At 37.8% G+C, this 19,993-nt stretch overlaps 1 protein-coding gene across 1 annotated transcript in view; it reads left to right on the top strand.

The window, feature by feature from the left end:
- The window catches only part of COL25A1 (collagen type XXV alpha 1 chain), a 657,401-nt gene extending 637,760 nt beyond the window's left edge, over positions 1–19,641 (top strand). Inside the window, exons 31-37 of the mRNA XM_073602240.1 lie at positions 1,072–1,125; positions 3,839–3,892; positions 6,574–6,600; positions 9,457–9,510; positions 14,533–14,610; positions 18,068–18,106; positions 19,274–19,641. Coding sequence (XP_073458341.1) covers positions 1,072–1,125; positions 3,839–3,892; positions 6,574–6,600; positions 9,457–9,510; positions 14,533–14,610; positions 18,068–18,106; positions 19,274–19,324 — 357 coding nt within the window. The 3' untranslated portion in view covers positions 19,325–19,641. The remainder of the gene's footprint in view (positions 1–1,071; positions 1,126–3,838; positions 3,893–6,573; positions 6,601–9,456; positions 9,511–14,532; positions 14,611–18,067; positions 18,107–19,273) is intronic.
- The last annotated feature ends 352 nt before the right edge of the window (positions 19,642–19,993 follow it).

Raw genomic sequence — 19,993 nt, 5'->3', positions numbered from 1 at the left:
GGTCCATAAAGACATGGATGAGTGAGTTTGGGGTGGAGGAACTTGACTGGCCTGCACAGAGTCCTGACTTCAACCCAATAGAACAACTTGGGGATGAATTAGAGCAGAGAGTGCGAGCCAGGTCTTCTCGTCCAACATCAGTGCCTGACCTCACAAATGCGCTTCTAAAAGAACGGTCAAACATTCCCATAGACACACTCCTAAGCTTGTGGGCAGCCTTCCCAGAAGAGTAGAAGCTGCAAAGGGTGGGCCAACTCAATATTGACTCCTACGGACTAAGACTGGGATGCCATTAAAGTTAGTGTAAATACACGGAGGATTTAAAATAAAGAATCCAACTTCTCCTTTTAAGCAAATCATATTGTAGGATTACACTAAAGACAAGTGTTAGTATAAATATATAGTTATTTGTTATACAAAGTTTTAAAGAGGGGTTAAAAAAATCTTACTCCTACCATTTATTCTTTGCCAACCTTGTAATAGCTAATGGTATTTAAGAAAGGGCTTTGAATATAGGAATTTATACATTTAAATAATAGAACATTTACATTTTTGTTGTGTATTACATTACAGTACTCATTGTTCTTAAACAATCTTTCAATGATCTTCTTGGAATGGCCTCAGTCTCTGTTCTCTTTATGATTCAACTTTTCCAGCATGAGTTCTCCTGTGCCGGCATGTGTCTATCTTTTCAGTGTCTGGAGGCTCTAGGTCTCAGTCAGTCTCCACCATCAAGGAAACTCATTCTTTTTGCTGAATAGAATGCAGTTCTTTCAGTAAATACAGTAGATCACAATAAGCAGGGAACCTATTATGACTGAATATTAATCTCTGGGTCTATAAAATGTTTCATGTTTGTGCCTTGTTATGTTTTATGTATCCTGGATTGTGATGTTAACTTACTGTTTGTCATACAGTGTGTCACCTCTGCATGATTTCTTCTAACAAGGTTTCTACTCGTTCATACTTTCTGTTTTCTATGCGGCTGCCAGAAAGGAAGAGAAAGGACCCACCAGCAAAACTGCTCCAGAGAACAGTTATACTGAATCTTATTTTTTTTCCTTTTATCAGGGCACGGATGGTCCACTAGGTCCCCCTGGTCCAGCAGGTCCAAAAGGAGACCGGGTATGTAGAAAATGTTAAGTTACGTTAAGTGTGGCCAAAGGCATGAAATTTGCCCAACTAATCATGTATTACTGACTAACCAAACTGATATCATATGTAAAAATCAGCTTGGGTTTCAGAACAGAAAAAAAAAAGGTCAAAATACATCTCTATTAACGCTGTGAGGTGGATTCCCTAATGACATACAATCTATGGTCTATTAATCCATGATATAACAATCAAAGTCCATACCCACAGGGAAAATCCTTGCCAAAGATGGTTATTCCTAATTGGCATGGACCTTGGTTACGAGACCTGTGAGGGTTATGCACATAGTTCTTTGGGAACGTGCATCTTTTCATTTTTTATAAATAAACATGTAAAAGAGAATAGCTTGATCTAAATAATCATCAATACGTGTTACTTAAAAAACCTTTTTGTATAACTTATAATTACAGGCATACCCCACTTTTAAGTACACAATGGGGTTTATTTACTAAAGCTAGAAAGTGCAAAATTAGGCTCACTTCTGCATAGAAACCAATGAACTTTCAGGTTTTATTACCAAAGCTTAATTGAACAATCCGAGGTTAGAAGCTCATTGGTTTCTATGCAGAAGTGAGCCTGATTTTGCACTTTCCATCTTTAGTAAATAAACCCCATTGTGTACTTAAAAGTGGGGTATGCCTGTATTCATATACATGGGAGCTGCGATATTAGTTTATTACATAAGCAGATGGTGCTTTCTGCTATGCAATGCTACACAGCTGTTGCACTTTACTGCACCTATGCCCAATTCTTGCCTATAGGGTTGATTTACTAAAGGCAGATAGGCTGTTCTTTTTTAAATGAAGTTGCACTTTGCAAGGAAATTTTCCCCAGAGCTTAGTGAATGAGGTGAAGCCATCCACATATCCATAGATGTTGGCTGCTAGTCAAGGTGATGTAGAAAAATAATAGGGTTGATTTACTAAAAAAAAGAGGGCTGTTCAGTTTGCAAGGGAATTTTCTCTTAGGAGGTGAAGCTTCACTGGAAGCCATCATCCAATCATGTACAAGAACAAGTGATTTTCCTTGTATGTGATTGTGCATTCTTTGCAAAATTAAACTTTCACTAAGCTCTGTGGCAATGTCCTTGTAAACTTAAACTTACATTGCAAACTGAACAACCTATTTGCCTCTAGTAAATCAACTCCTATGGGCCAGCCTATTCATTAAAAAAAAAAAATGCAGTCCCAGCATAGCTGATATCAGCAGTTGTTAAGATAGCAAGAGGAAATAATTGCACTACGCCACTAAGAGCACCTTCTGGTGGCTAATCTCTAAATGTCTTTATTTAGTACAATAATATAAATATGCGCGTAAGCATGTACAAATGTGAAAATCACATGTTTGCCATGAAATATTACTACGATCTATAGAGGTGTTTCTCAACCTTTTTTTCAGTCAAGGCATCCTTTAAAATTCTACACAATATTGAAGCTCCACATTCTAAAATGTAAAAAAGAAAACGAATAGTTTTACATAATGCAACAAACATAGGACAATAAACGATATAGGCGATTTAATCTTCCAAAGAAAATATACCTTTGCACTCTTACATAGTTACATAGTTAGTCTGGCTGAAAAAAGACCATCTAGTTTAACCAATAAAAACACACTGGTACTGATTAGTATTCCAATGTTTCTTCTCTCTCTCAGTTTCTCTCCCTCACTCAGCTAATGTGACGCCAGTGCTAATCTCAGAGGGGCAAATTAGAATGCTTTGCAGGCAACCGATGATGTCATTGGTTGTTAGGACACTGGTGACTAGAAGGTTGTAATGGTGAACAATGAAAACCTGTGGCTTTGTGTAACTAAAAGGCAGGCTTGATACATCTGCTGGCTTATAAACAATTTTTGGGCAATTTTTAGATATTTTGACAAGACAATCCTTAAGGTACTCCGGTGTGCCTGGGCACCCAGGTTAAAAAAGGCTGCTCTATGGTATGACAAAAGAAAATAGTGCAATAAAAACTCTAAATATGTCCTAAGTCATAATATGCACTATTTTACCTTCAAGGAAAACATTGTAAATAAAAGAAAAGAAACACACCTTTGACAGATTTTTCAAGAGTTTCTTTAGGGTAAGAAAGTAATAAAAGAATTTTTTAAATAACAGTCAGACAGCTAAAAAAAATACAGCTAGAACATTCAGCAATTGTTGTTTTTGCCAAAATATCTAGAATAGAACACAGTTTTGGGATCCACCCACCTCTGCAATGCGATAAATCTGAAAAACATTTGAGAAGTTGCAAGATTCCGTAACTCTGTTTACTCCCTTGTTGACGAAGCACGCTAGTCGTGTAAAAAGCATCACCTTTTATGCCTTTTGCCATATGCCTATGTACTTGTTTTCATGATCTCCTGAAATAAATTCATTGCATCGTATTAGGAGTGCAGCCGTTCCTTTTTCGCCTTCTTCACTTCTGTTTACTCCCTGTCACTTCCTCACCTTCTGTCTTCCCTCTGGATGATTTGTGCACAAAACTGCACTGTTGGCTTCTGTCATATGGTGTCTTTCTCAGCATAGATGGGTAATCCCACTGAAATCTCAAATTTACCATTTAGCTGGCATGTGGTAACATGGTAGAAAAACAGATTTCAGATACTTACACTAGCTGGATTGAAAATTAATATTAAACACTTTAAAGATTATACATAAGTGTTTGCATACCTACATTTTCCTTTACAGGGTGAAAGGGGAGTTGTTGGTGATCCAGGACCTAGAGGACCGTATGGTTTACCTGTAAGTCATAATTTGGTTGGCTAAGTGCCTCCAGCCTTAATGCACCTGTGTTGAGCTATATTTGGAGACCAATTTGTACTGAGTCTAAGGGCACATTAAACACAAGCTTCTAAGCAAACAGCTTGCTCTATTATTCTCTACAACATGTAAAAAGTAATGCAGCTTTCATTGTTCGGGCTGAATTCATTTTTCTGAAAGGCCCGTCTTCTGGGATAGTATTGCAAAACTAAATATAGTCGTAATTACAGCCCAAAGGCCACACTAACACTGGATTTACTTATTCATCCAGCACCATGGGGTTGATTTACTAAAACTGGAAAGTGCACAATCTGGTGCAGCTCTGCATAGAAACCAATCAGGAAACAGAACAAGGATGCACACACCACTTCAGGCAAAAAATGGACACACCCGATCCAAGGTGCTATCACCGTAGGCAATATCAAGAAGAGAAGAAAAGATTAATCACACACTTGAATCCAAAAGATGCTGTAGAAATGTCTTTATTGTCATGAGCCAGACAAAATTGCAATGATGATCAGTTGATGCGTTTCACAAAAAAAAAAAAAACGTGCTTGTGAACAAGCACTTTTTTTTCACGTATAACGCATCAACTGATCATCATTGCAATTTTGTCTGGCTCATGACAATAAAGACATTTCTACAGCATCTTTTGGATTCAAGTGTGCGATCAATCTTTTCTTCTCTTCTTGATAGAAACCAATCGGCTTCCAGGATTTTTGTCAAAGCTTAATTGAACAAGTTGAAGTTAGAAGCTGGTTGGCTACCATGCACAGTTGTACCAGATTTCACACACTCCAGTTTTAGTTAATCATAGTTTTAAGTTAAAAGTCCATCTGCAAGTCATTGGAGCTGAAGAGCAACTCATCCTCTGGGGTAAGATCAGGTCAACTTTTTGTTTTTAAAATTCTTTTGATTAAGGGTTAGTATTGCAATTTACAAAAAACAGAGAGAAAAATTAAAACCCAAAACACAAAAAGACAATGTATGTCATCCACTCCTAAGCACCCTCATCACACAAGATGCTATACAATGTGTGAGGTGGTATAATGGAAAAGCCTGGTGGCTTAAAGCAGAACTATAGGCAAAACTTTTTCTTTTTGGATCGAGTCAGGAAGGGTTATAACCCCTGTTAGATTTGTTTTTTGCCATCTGTGTCCCATAGGGGAAATTTACCCTCACTTCCTGACCTTTAGCCAAAAAAGGAAGTGAGCAGAAATCCTTGCAAATTAAGGGAATCCCCCCTATTACTTTTCTAGAGACAAATCAAAATGTGTTATTTTCTTTTACTTTCACTTTCAATGATAATGGTAAACAGGACAAATAGAGAGGATGAATCTCCTTAACAGGGACACAGGCAGGAATAAAACCTGACAGGAGTTCGAATCCCTCTCCATGCAATCCAAAACTAAAAAAATAAAGTTTTGCCTTTAGTTATACTCTAATTTCAGAAGATATTAGTTGGCACTTTTCAATAATCATATTAGACATACAGCGGTAGGTATCTTGAGTTAAGGGGATAAGTATAGATCCTGCCTAATAGCCGAGCATGTTCTATGAGTGAATTGCACTAGTATTTGGGGACAGTCTCACCAACAGGGAGCACCCTACATCAATTTTATTGTATTCTATATTCTCAGTTAAAAAGGGGGCTAGTGAGGCCTTTCGCACCAGATAGCCTTAATTCGGTGTAGCTGTACAGTAATACAGCTGCACAGTAATACAATGGCTAGAGCAGGTCAACTTTAGAACTGCAGATGTCAAACATGTCCCTGTTGTATATTGCTATATATACATATATATATGTATATATAACTACGTGGACTGGATTCAATCTGCTGCTTGTTAGGCAATTAGGGTTGTTGTAACACATGGCAATACAGCCTAAAGCCATAGAAAAATTTCTGCTGGTTCAGCAAGGACCAGCCGAAATTTGAACCATGTATAGGCAGGCTGAATGTACCCAAGTTGATTGATTGATTAACTTGGATACAAGCAGCCTGTCAGATTTTGAAAGCGAATATTTTTGCTCTGCAGGAGGTTTTCTCCCATCAACACTGACTGTGTTGATGTGGTAATTGAATGATTTTTTTTTCTACAACCCATGGCCGGCTTGAGGGCATGAGCCAAAAAATACACAGGCGGGCATCATTATTCAGCTGAGATTTACTCTGTTTTCACAATGTATGAAGCAGTAGACATGTACAGTATATGATATCTGGGAGGCAAGCAGAGTTTTGCAGCCAGTGTTATATAGCAGCACTGGTTCCATGTTTACAGCAGTCAGACATTATGAGAAGGATTGCTGAGGTACAAACCATGAGACTCTGAACTGTGATCATTGCGATTATTATTTGACCAAAGTGTCAATAGGGCAGCCTATGTTTACATCCTCTAAGTGCTAATGTGTCCTGTCTGTGTTGCTGGTCCTTATTTGTGAATTTAACAATTCCACTCCCTTCCAGCTCTCTCCTCTATGATATTGTGCAAACCGAAATTTGCAGAGTTATCCATGGTTGTCATAATGATTTACAGTTGTACTTGTTAGCCGAGACTGATAATTTAGGAGACCTAATTATTCAATAAAAAAGTATATATTTTGCTAATTAAATCAGAGGTGTTGCAGATAAAATCATGAGTATTGTGTGTGATTCTTTTCACAGGGTAAAGACGGGGAACCAGGTCTAGATGTAAGTTATTAAAAATACAGGAGTGTAAGTGAGGCATGAATATCTGCATGTTTTATGTACATACAATGAAACATTTCATTTTCATGTTTATACTGTGTTGTCATAAATTTTTTTTGCCATTTCAGTGTTTTCAAACAGCTAAAAAACAAATTTTAGATACTGTATATAATAAACTTTATGATAAAGGCCCCTTAATCGAATTAAAGGCTTTAACCAAACATTATTAGTGTCAACTTACTATTTTCTCCTATAGCCAAGCCTGGAGTAGATAACACTGCTTTACTTTACATAATACTAAACCTCCATATCATGACAGGAAGTACACTGATTTTTAATATGCCTTTGTTTGGAAAGCTTGCATACTTTACTTGCTGGTGAGAAATATATCGCAATATCAACATCACAGAACACATTTTAACACATTTTCAGCTGGTAGCATTTATCAAAATAGTTCACGTACAGCCAAACAACTTACATAGTCACAACATTTAAAATTTAAGGCCCTGTAAGCCCAATTCTTTCTCCCATCCTACGTTATTGAGTTTGGCAGCAGAAATCATTATTAAGCCTTCAAAGAAAATGTGTCAGTAAAATAAAACCCATCCCCACGCTGTGCTGGGCACCCTGTATCTCCTAAACTATTTTTTAACATTGCCCCCCTCTACTTAGATCTATGCTGCCCCTGCAAAGTACAGTAAATGGCAATTGTCAACTGCACTTAGCACTGTCAACAAGTGCATACTGAATGGTACCACCAACTCCACGTGACAGTATTGGCTTGATGATTGGCTGCACAATGGAGAGACAGGTGGTGTTTCACACACTGATGATGGTAAAATATAGATGCCAGAGGGTGCATAGTACAGGGTGAGGTGCACATTTGGGCTTTTTTTTCCTGAAAGGTTTGCTTTAAAGTGAAATACAGACAAGACTTTTACTTTAGTTTTTAGTAGTGTGTGGTGGAAGGGTTAAATTATCTCTTTCCAATTTTATTTCTGTCTTATCTTCGAGTTGGGAAGATTGCAGTTCACTTCTTGTGTAATCACAGGGACAGCACATTAGGGGAATCTCTGCAATGGGGAAGAAAAGAGCAATAAAAGTAATTATTATAGTTGAGGAAACTGAGAATGTCTGTCAGGTTTGATTACCATACATGAAGTGGGGGTAAATCTCACCTGCAGGGACACAGGAAACAGTAAAACACATAAATTCTAACCCTTTCCCTCTCTATACAAAAACTTAAAACAATTGGGTGGGGTTCCATAGATCATACGATTTCCTTTCCTGCAGCCATGGGTTGATGGGGGAATCCCTCTCCTGGAGCATTGGTGTTCTCCCAATAGGGGGAGGGCATGGGAGCTGTCCCTGATGGGAGAACACAGGAGAACATGGTTGTAGCCGTCATGCTGGTTGTACCCGAGTCGATCAATGGCCTGACTTGGGTAGAATCAGCCTGTCCAAATCTTGCCCAGTTCTTGCTGAGCCAGCAAAGATTTGAACCATCTATGGCCTTCTTAAATGTGACAATGAGTAACAACCAGAAACTTGTGAAAGCAGCTCAAAATAAGCTGGCCATGCATGAGTCATTTTATTTCATTCAACCCACTGATTGAACAAAAGAAAATTACTTGATTCCCCCATCCACACACTTGCAGAATCCCTTCTGCTGAGCCTTTATATTTTGACAGCAAAGAGATTTTCCTGCTGTCAGAATACACTGATTAGCATTGCCAGCAATAGCCAGCGGCGCTAATCAAGAGAAAATTGTGTTCAACCAGCCTGCCGTACATGGTTCGAAATTCAGCCGGTCATTCACTATCACAGGCTAATGTGGCATTTTCTGAATAGTGATTGCTGCAGTTAAATGAGTAACAAAAAGGTAAACAAAAAGGCCAATACCACCTATACTACTGATAAATCTATCTCTAGCCCTTTATACATTAAACAATGGAAAGGGAAGCGTCGCCCATAATAACCAATCATATTTCAGCTTCTAATGCAAGTTTAAAAGTAAAGTCAAGCATCCAATTGGCTGTTATCGCAAACACCTTAAAGCGTAACTCCAGGTACATTCTTAATTGTATGCTTAAATGAGTCCAGCTTGGACCAATATAAGTTTTCATATCTCAAACCTGAGGGACCACTGTGGGAGCTGGAAATCTCTGTAGTATTCAGCACTCTTACAGTGATCACCGCAATCTTCCAGGTCCTATGCTGAGCAACTGCCCTATTGCACACTTGCAACAAAGAGTAGCTTGCTCGACACCACTGCCATTCACAGTATACCTTTTTTCAATGAATACAAAGTATTCTCTGATTGGACAATGTGGAGAGGAGGGGTGGTGAGGTCACAATTCCCACCTCATTCAATCAGAAAATGTCTTGTATTCACTGAAAAAAATAATAATAATAGCAATAATGAACTAGCAGCCCCCTGTTGTCAGTATGAAATGGGGCAGCCTCTCAGCACTCAAGACCCAGAAGATAACACTGATCCCTGCAGTAGCTCAGACTACTACAGTGTTCTTCCACAATAGCCCCTTAAGTATGAGATATGCATATTTACACTGGGCAAAGTTTGACCAATGTAACTATGAAATTAACATCGTACCTAGCGTTAAGCTTTAATTATAAATTTCCCACCTGACTTCCACTTTGCTATAAGGAATTCATTCTTAATAAAAATAAAAATAAAATGATTCTCAACAAGTATTACTTTCAATGATGCTGTCACCACTGTAATGGGTGCTTGATTTTTGGCACAGACTTTTCTCAATTTTACCGACTTGGCTCTAAGCTCCCTCTTATGCATCCATTGAACTCAGTCAGACAAGATCATTTTGTATATTGTTTCAGGGTTTTCCAGGTCCTCGAGGAGAGAAAGGTGACCCAGGAGAAAGGGGAGAAAAGGTGACTGAAGTGTTCAGTGAATGTTAACATGGCAAGCCTATCCCTGAATCTTCCCGACCCTATCAAGGACTCCATAAATCCAGTCTTATTCCTGTGTGCCAAGAGCTATTGATTGCATGGACTTTAAGCAGTGCACATTGACCTTTCCAATAAATCTAACTGGGATGGTCAGTACAAAACTGCTTAGTCATTTATATTTACTGGCAAAGCTGCTGGGATAAATAATACCTGGTATCAGGTATAATAACTTTGCAAAGAACAAAACATTTTTATGACAATGTTCATAAACTGGAGTCCTGTGCAAAGTGTAAAGACTGCCAATTGCACAAATAACAGTGGACCTATTTAAAAAAAATTGGTAAATACAAAGAAAGCTAATTTTTTTACACTGTTCTGGTAACAGTAAAATATAATCTGGTTCGCTGGGTTTCTGCAAACTCTCATCTGTTTCCTGCATTGCCTCATTATATAAGCCTACATGAGGAAAAAAAAATAAAACTGAACATAAACAGATAGAGATTAGTGACAGATAACAGGGACTTGTGTGGTAACTATGGATAAGATTTCGGTTCGCGGCCATGTAGAGTTTCAACTCGAACTTTACATGATCGCTGTTCACCGAATGAGCAAACTAAATTACAAGTTCACCCGCCCAACTAACCTCTGGCTTTAGCCAGAAGTCATTCATCTAGTGATGGTATTACTACCTCCTTGGTTGCTAGGATGCTAACAGCTGCCTGCTTACCTTGCAAACAAGGACACTGTGCAAGATGGCCACCTGAGTTCTAGCAAAACAATTATATAATTTATTTATTTTTGTATTGTCACAGTGTTGTGTGTTTATTTACCTTGCATCTTTTTATGGCTGAGTAATTAGGATGCATAGTACTCGATCGTGTTGGGGGCTGTATATCTGGGGACACACGGCCCATTATGGTTCAGGGTGGGGGTTCACTCTCTCTGTCCCTTTCCTGGCCAGCTAGCCTGTCAGCTAAGCTGCATGCTTGAATAAGGATCTAAGGGGACCTTACACTTTTTTAGTTTTTTGCATCATGGAGTAACCCCTTGAATCTATAGAAGACCCTCATTTAAGAAACAGGTCAGGTACTGTATGGGTTTTTAGGGGTAACCCTGCGTCTTTTTTATTTTTTATCATATTTTCCTGGGGTTCCCTTTACAATTCATACCAGATCACCATCCAGGATAGGGGTTCAATATAGATTTTTAAGGAAATCCCTGGACGCCTTGTTTACAAAAAGAACGGAGCAGCTGGTAAATGTCATTTAGTGAGAATTATTATTTTTTTAGTTGTAAATGTTATTCTTGCTTTAGTACATTTTACAGCATTTTAAGTGCAGTTTTAATGCATCGACCAAGCATGTTTTTTTAGGGAAATTGTGTATTTTTCATGTTGACCTTTAAGCTTTTTCAAAAGAGCTACTCCTAGATGAACTTTATTTTTTTATACTGAATTTTGTTGCATTGATAAATGTCCCTCATGGCAGTGTCCAGGTACCTATGCCCTTTTTCCCCAAAAGGTTGCAAATTGGCCTTGAAAAACACTTCCATAGACTCCAATTAGGTTCGCACATTTTTTCAGTTATTCAATTCGCTCATTCCCAGTGGTAATGTGACATTTTGATGATTTTCACCTGGATTGTTGAATATGAATCAAAATTTGGCTCTTTATGGGCACCCTTATGCCGCGTACACATGACCAGACTTTGCGGCAGAATAGACTCCGGTGGTCTTTCCAACGGAGTTCTGACAGAGTTCCGCTGAAACTGACTTTTTTTTCACTCCAAAGTCCAATCGTTTAGAACGTGATGACGTACGACGGGACTAGAAAAAGGAAGTTCAATAGCCAGTAGCCAATAGCTGCCCTTGCGTTGTTTTTGGTCCGTCAGAATAGCATACAGACGAGCGGTTTTCCCGATAGGAACTGATTCCGTCGGAAAGATTTGAAACATGTTCTATTTCTAGGTCCGTCAGAATTTTAGAAAGATAAATGTCCGATGAAGCCCACACATGATCGGAAATTCCGACGGAATGATTCCGTCTGACCTTTTCTGCTGGAAAGTCCGGTCGTGTTATTAGGCATTAGGTGTCAGAAAAATTATAAACTATTATCAATGCAACTTTAGCTGATTTTATAGGTGCATGTCTACTTATTTCTATTTCACATTTGTCTCCTAAAGTTCCTATATTATACATAATTATGCAGTGATTACCATAGACACCTGTATGAATTAAATGTAAAGTGGTTTCTAATTAGTACAACTGCATTAGAAATAAATAAATAAATAAAAATGTTGGCACCATGAGGAGAAGCATACTATCAATTATTCAGCAAAGATGTTGTTGGCACACAGGAAAGATATGGTTCAGATTAACTATCTTATAGTGCAATCAGTATCTAACAGTACTACCTTATAAAATGAGTACTCTATCTTGTTTTAAGTGCTGTTTTTCCTGTTTCATTCTTTTATTGATTTTGTTTTGCATTACTTTATCACAAATCACCTTCATTTAACATTGTATGATCAACAATGTCCAACTGTCTTGTGACACCTTGCTTTCCAGTGGAGCATTCCCTTCTCCTCCTTATACCAATGTACTCTCCTGCAACTTTACCTCCTTGAATCTTTTTACCTTAAGACTTTCCCTAGTCCAACCTAACTGGTTTATTTTGGAGATAACTGTGCACTTACAGCATTGGATATGATTTATAATATCCTTTTGCGCATTTGGCACAGTGGTCTCAGAGTAATCTCCCAAATTCTTTCCTTGACTACTGTCCATTGTTTTACTAATATTGTGGCTTCCTCCTCCCTGCCTTCCGTTTTTAATAGATGATCATAATTTCTGCTTTTCATATATTTTACAGCCTATTGATGGGTATGAAGGACATTTACCCATATGATTATATTTGTTGCCTAACGCTAGAAATATTTATTGTATTAATAGTAATAGTATTTGAATCCAGCACTGACAAAACTTGTGAAGAGGAAATGAGGCGATGTCTCTAAGCATAAGGAACATAAAAAAAAAATCTAAACACAAAAACAAACACATTGCATCCTACCAGTTATTCACGTGGTGGGTAGAAAATACTGTATCTGTGGTGGATGCATTTGGTTTCCTTTTTTAAGTTCTTAATCCTTTATTTCACCTAGTGAAATGCCATTAACATACCTCCTGGCCTGGGATGAGTCAGGTCCTGTAGTCTTCAGAACAATGTAAATAATAACAATCAGCAAAGGCAAAGACCACACACAAAGTCAAGAAGGCCATATACTTTTAGAATTTTGGCCAAGGAACTGGCCAAAATTTCAACAGTGGGTATCCTGGCTGGCTTGACAAATGTCTGCTACTCAATAAAGTTTGTTGAAGCAGCCAGGCCAAAAATTATTAGCTTAGCTGAGCCTGCAGCCAATGAGCTGCAAGCACTGTTCAGGTGTTCTGACAGCCAGTACTAGCATTTGTCAGAATGCATCAGCCTGGCAGGGAGGACTTATCCAGGATTCATTCATCCATAGATATGGGCATTTTTTAGATTTCTTTTGTTTAGCTTGCAACATGAACAAAAAAAATCTATTAGTGTATGGTCACCTTAATCAGCTGACAAGATTTTTGGCATGATCAACCTGTATTTTTTTTGCACTTCTCAAACAGATATAACAAAACAAATACAAATGTATAGTTAACAGCCCAAAAGGAAGCAAGTATTAGGTGTTTATGTTAGGGTTTCCATACTTTAATGACTGCAGTGTAGCTGCAACTTCAAGAGAATCCAGTTGTCTGTTAATAAGAATAGTATGAACTGTCTTTTTCACAACATTTATAAGGACAAACCATGTGGTCCATATTATTGAAAACTTATATAAAGCAGATCCAGCCACTGTGTGGTCATGATGCTGCATAAAGATTATTATTATTATACATGATTTTTATAGTGCCAGTTTACGCAGTGCTTTACAACATGAGGGAAGACAGCATACTTACAACACAGTTCAATACAGAAGGAATAGCAGGGCTCTGCTCATGGAGCTTAACACACATACGCAAATCAGCTGACATTTTACTGCAGGTAACCAGTTTAATTTCAGTCATCACTGTTCTGACAAACTCTAAAGCAGTAGTAAAAAAACGTGGTTTTATTAGCTGCTATAGGTACTTGTGTATTACTCATTCTCAAGTCCAGAATAAGTACTATGGTGCAGGCAGCATTTGTGCATTATTGATCACAGCCATGATGAAATTTCTAACAATATGTATTCTGCACATATGATTGAGAATACATTAACCAACAATGATAATTTCAAGGAAAAATTATTTTCTCAAAACAGTTTCCTCATATCGTTAGTATAAAACTATCATAAAATGTTCACAGTAAATGATATGGATGTTATCATTGTAGCACTGCCTTGGTAAATGTTCCTTCAAACCTTTCATTTGCTGAAATTTTTATTCAATACGTTTGCTTTTTTTTTCTTTTTTTTTGTAAACCATTGTATTCACAGGGGGAAAAGGGAAAGAAGGGCAAAAAAGGGCCTAAAGGGGAGAAAGGAGAACAGGGTGCTCCTGGATTAGATGCACCTTGCCCGTTGGTATGTCTCATAAAACCAATCCATCATGCCATGATTTCTAATGCATTTGGGAAAGAGCAAACATCTAGAAGCCATCTTGCCTGGCATTACCTGTGATCTGGATGTTTAAAAAATAATTATTGTCAAAGCTTAATTTTTAATGCAGGTGGCTTTTAATAAACTATACAATTTAGCAACTTTTAAACTCCTATTATGAAAGTCAGCAGCCATTGTATCAATATTAGGAAATTTCTCAGAGAGGTGATCAGTCTTTGGTGACTTGGTAGGTTCTATGCTCATTATTAAAAAAGGCGCTTAGATGCTTGCTCAATCCCTTTCTTTTTCTTCCTTTTTTTTTTAGTTTTCTACAGGAGAGTTAACTGCAAAACAATAATTATTTTCAGTAACATTGCAAGTTAATCTTTACAAACAGGGTTTCCGTGGATTAAAGGGGGAAAAAGGGGAACCAGGTCAACCTGGCCTGGATGGGCTGGATGCCCCTTGCCAATTGGTACAGTATTTCTCTTTCCTATCCTCCCTGCATGCGAGTCCTTGTCTTGGTAACAAATGCAAAGGCCACTTCTAGAACGTTTGCATTGGAAAGAATCTGCATGTTTCTGCATGAATGAAGTGTATTCTACTAAGTGATTAGTGCTACATTTCCAATCCCATGTCTAGCATCTAATGGAAACACTTACACTGTCTGTCCTTCCACTCTGTTTTTCCTCAGAACGTTTTGCGAGCATACACTGGCAAATTTGCCCACACCGTCACACATAACCCTGCAGTAAAAAATTGCTTACCTTATTAGCTTGTGACAACCTTTATCCAAAGGCACGTAGGTAATCTCTGTAGCGACATAATAGCCTGCAGCCCAGTCCCTTCTATAGACACCCATTAAAACGGCTTAGCCTCCCTGTGAGACTTACTTGACCTTCCCTGTAGTTTTTTCCATAGCTTCCTCTCCTCAACTCAGCATGAATCTAAAATCCTGCCCATACTAAAATGATACTAGAAATCCCTTTCCTTGTACCAATATGGCAAATATGGTTATTTTTTTCATTAAGCTGCTTAAAAATCACTGAAGTCATCAATATGTAAATAGATACTCAAACATACTTAGGTAGATCAAGTCAACTGTTGAATTATGTTAGCATAACTACATATTTTTATAATGTTTGCTGGGGAAAAATGAAGCATGCATACTGCACATCTGTTTTATTTGTCTTTTTTGTACATATGGCATTTACATCTGGAGAATGCATACGTTGGTATTATTTTAAAACATTTGCATTGATGGTGTGCTTATCTGCTTGGCTAACGATAGTGAGCAAGTAAGTGTAGCAGCTAAATAATCATAGACCCTAATATTTACATAGAGAAGCTCCCGGAGCATACTCCAGGTAGAAATGGCTGTTCATGTCTAGCCATCAGTTCATAAAATCAGCTAGGTTTCTTTCAGAAGAGAGATCGCTTTGTATGATGGCAGGCTTTGAGCATGCATGGGATAAGCAGTTTGGCACATTACAGTATGTGATATTTGCCCTGAAAGCTGACTTTGGTTATATATATAATAGTTCCACACTCCAGTGCTCTTTCTTCAACTATTTCAGGCTGAATTTACAATTAGGGTTGTGTGTGTTGATGTGTGTTAGTAACACACATTGTATATGTGTTTTGGGGGTCATTCCATTCATTTGTAATTCTACCCCAATTCTGTAAAACAACTCACGTGACCCTACAATTTACCACAATGCATAGATGGAAATAAACATGTATTGTGGTACACTGCATTGGCCAAAAATGGGTCGGGTATTAGCTTTGGATTGTTGATTGTCATTAAGGGTCTATGTAAAATAAAAAGGCAGATGCACTGTGCGCTAAAAAGCATTGCAGTGTGTGTTAAAAACACCCATGCATAGGTGAGAATAGGCCTGCTACCTTGACTATCAGGTCTCTGCTATTTATTTGATATATTTTTCCAATAGGGAGCTAAAAGCATCGGGTAAAGTGTTATCTTTAGTTACCATAAAACAGGGAATTTACAGTACTCATCTGCAAACCTGTGAAATCATTAAGGAATAGAGTAGAGCCAGGCAAAGGTTCTGCTATAGTATGCACTGAAACGTAGGTGTCCACATCTGATGCAGCCCAGCAGTGTGTAAAGAAGAGCAGAACTGCTTTTCCAGTACCTGCCAAGTCATTCCATTCTCTTTAGGGGAAAGAATTGTGAAACACTTAAAACGACGCAGCAATTTGTAAATGATAAGCAAAGCTGTCACTGTAAAGAACTTCTCCCACTGCCTATGTTGCTGAACGTTGCTTTAATCAAGAGGAATAGCCAAGTGAACTTTCTTCTGAACTCGACACTTCCAGGAGTGTTGATGTCTTGCGTATACAAGACATAGTAGTGACTAGGACAGTGATGGCGAGCCTTGGCACCCCAGATGTTTTGGAACTACATTTCCCATGATGCTCATGCACACTGCAGTGTAGTTGGGCATCATGGCAAATGTAGTTCCAAAACATCTGGGGTGCCAAGGTTCACCATCACTGGACTAGGAGGTCGTGGGAGAAATCTGAATATTGTATCACTGGAGTCGGGTTCAACAGCATGGGCAGCAAAAGGGGTAAACATTTATCCTTCTTTACAGGAACAAAGTTTATTTGCATTTACAAACTTGCTGACAGGGTTGATTTATTCTGCATTTTAAAGGCCCTATTTATTTCACGTCTATTGATGTGTCATTCTACACAGGCAGAGTGATATGGGAAGTTATTGAGATAAAGAGCTTCAAATGAAACACAAACTCCATAGGAATGATAATACATGAATAGCTATGTACCTGTTTATATGTCTAAAGGTAATGCATCCGTATGGATTTGGGTCAACAGCATGAAATAAAGCATATCTGCAACAAAATCCCAATTTTGTGTTACAGGAAACAAGCTAGCAAACAGCATTGCTAATAAGTCTGCCTGTGGTCCCTCTCCATCCATACAGGGTACCTGTACTCCTGCTGGGAACTGATTTGTAATTTTCAGAAAAAAGAGTTACAGAAAAAAGAGATCTATTTCCAACTATACATAACCTAATATTATGTTAATATAAATGATAAGTGCACATTCAGAGAAAGTGTTATCATTCTTTTTGCCCCCCACCTAAAATACCATAAGCTACACTGCCACAGATACATACTTATCTCCATCCCATTGCAATGTTTGAATCCTGCAGTGAAATCTTCTTTGTCTATAAATGTATAGGGATATACTGTAAAGGTGCCTCCAGCTCAAAGAATATTTTACTGGCGGTCATCAATATTGTGGCAGGTTGTAGCTTAGGGATGAAGGAAAGTATGCACCTGGGGTGAAGGAGAGTGGGTAGTTTAGGCAAAAAGGATAAGAGCACTCATTCTTTAAAGATATTTTTTTAGAGTTTGACCAGAATGTTTCTAACTGTAGCTTAGTTGGTCATAAATTGTTGTATTCCTAAAAGCTATTTTTGTTATCTTGCTATCTTAACACTTGCTTTTGTTGAAGGTAGCCATTACCATTCTCTCTGAATGTGCAACTGAGGCTACTCTCAAATTGTTTCAGTCTGACCATTACAGCCAAATAGTGACTGCCATATTAAAAAATAAAATTTGAGTTCAGTGCACACTAAAACGGCAATGCTTTCACCTACTCTTTTGAACATTGCACAAAATGAGGAAAGTTTTAAAATGTTTTTTTTTTTTAGTGCAGTTATTCAGCTGTACTAAAAAATTAACATATACCCAATCACCACTTAGTAAATTGGTCTACAAATGTCATGTGTGAATCATTAATTTTGTTTAAAATGTATTTTTACATTTGATCCTTATCCATAAGAGTCATCTATTGCAACCGTATAATGAATGTCCTTTCTGCATGCTATATACTACTGTACATAGATATATAACATTCATGTTAATGTCTCATTGAAACAGGGACCAGATGGGCTTCCAATGCCTGGCTGTTGGCAAAAGGTGAGTGCAAACTAACACATTGTAAAAGCTGACTGCAACATTTATTCGTTTTTTATATACTGCATGTATTTAAATATGAATGTTACAACAATTGAGAAACACTGAGCATTTTTAAAGAATAACTTCTCATTACTTATGAAGCACATATGTTCTTTTTTTTTAATGAGGAGATGTCACTAAATACAACCAAAAAAAGTGTTACCTTTGTTTTTGTTTTTCTGACCATAGAAAACAAAGGAACATGTGTTCCAATATATCTGGTCCTGATTTACTTGGGTTGTAACTAAACCTAAAGCCGAAATCTGGGCAGAAAAAAATATTGTATGTAGTAGCTATTTCATCTGCAAACTGAATTGTATTTCTGTTCATACGATCCTGAAATACAATTTCTGTCAGACATTATAGCAAACTGGTGAACTGACTTTTTTCTGCTGAATGTAAGCACTAAATCTAGGTCACATCCCTGCTCCCATCCTGTGGCTGGACCATGGAAGAGCAATAGCAGCTACTTCTTCTACTCCCTCTGAATATTTCTTGCTACATGTGCATGCAGCATACCTGGCCCAGAATTCTGCTCCTTCCCGTCCCAGTCTTAGCACTGTTAAGTGGTATATTTAATTTATTATGTAGTGCATAGTTTTTCTCGCCAGTAAATATTGCGTACAAATTAAAATAACATTTAAGGTTAACAGGGGAGTGAACAATACTGATGATGGCATTTTCGGGCAACATTCCACATGCCCATATCCAGCCTGGCCCTCTGTATTTTCACCTATGTACACTCCTCCTGAGATTAGGGTTGATCATTCATGCAATTTCTTTATCAAATATGTAGAAAAGTTCACTGTTGACCCTTAACTAATAGTTTCAAAAAGATGCTTTTTCAGTTTGAAAAACCTTTCTCTACTGAAATGAATGGAATGGATACCAGACAATAAAATTGACCGTGTTACCAAATATTTTAAAAGTCTTCTATTTCATAGTTTACAGCTTTTTAAAGTATATAATTATTAATAATCTATTGAAGAATAATATTGCCACCTAGAAAGAGCAGACATATTTTCTAATAAACACAAAGGGTTGCCATTTATATTTACTTTATATGGAGGGAGAGGGATGTATGGTCTACTTGTTATTTCCTTAGATGACCCTAACTTTTATTTGCAGATTAGGAACTACTTAGTTAGGATGGACAAAGGAGAAGTAAGGATCACATAACAGAGCATTTTCTGCACCTGGTACTGGAAAAACTGGAGAGAAAGACATTGTAAACAATGCAATGGCTTGGTGGTTAGCACTCCTGCCTTACAGCCCTAGGATCCGTGGTTTGAATCCCAACCAGGATACCTGCATAGAATTTTTATATTTTCCCTGTGCGTGTGTGGGTTTTCTCTGGTTTCCTTCAACACTCCTTTTGGCTCTTGTCTAAATTGGTCCTAGTATGTGTATGTATGCATGTGAGCTAGGGACCTTAAATTGTAAACTGATGTGAACGTACAATACGTAAAGCATTGTGTAAATTGTCTGTACTATATAAATACCTAAAATAAATACTGTTTCTGACAATTAATGTGTTATCATATTTTATGGATACTGTAGAAAAAAAAATGCTCAGTGGACTTCTTTTTTAATGTTCTAACAGCATGTAAAACCTTTGTAAAGTTTGCATAAATTGATTTTAAAGGCTCCTTTTTTTGTTTTTTTTTTAATAAAAAACATGTCATACTTACCTCCTCTGTGCAGTTGGTTTTGCACAGAGCAGCCCCGGATCCTCCTCTTCTCAGGTCTGTCTTTGCTGTTCCTGGCCCCCCTCCTATCGAGTGCCCCCTTAGCCAGCATCTCTCTATGGGAGCACCCGAGCCGAGTCAGAGCTCCATGTATCCCCTT

This window comes from Aquarana catesbeiana, linkage group LG01 (assembly GCF_042186555.1).
Source record: "Aquarana catesbeiana isolate 2022-GZ linkage group LG01, ASM4218655v1, whole genome shotgun sequence".
NCBI classification, from domain to species: Eukaryota; Metazoa; Chordata; class Amphibia; order Anura; family Ranidae; genus Aquarana; species Aquarana catesbeiana.
Note: the sequence above shows the minus strand (reverse complement) of the source record. Positions and strands in the feature narration are given on the sequence as shown.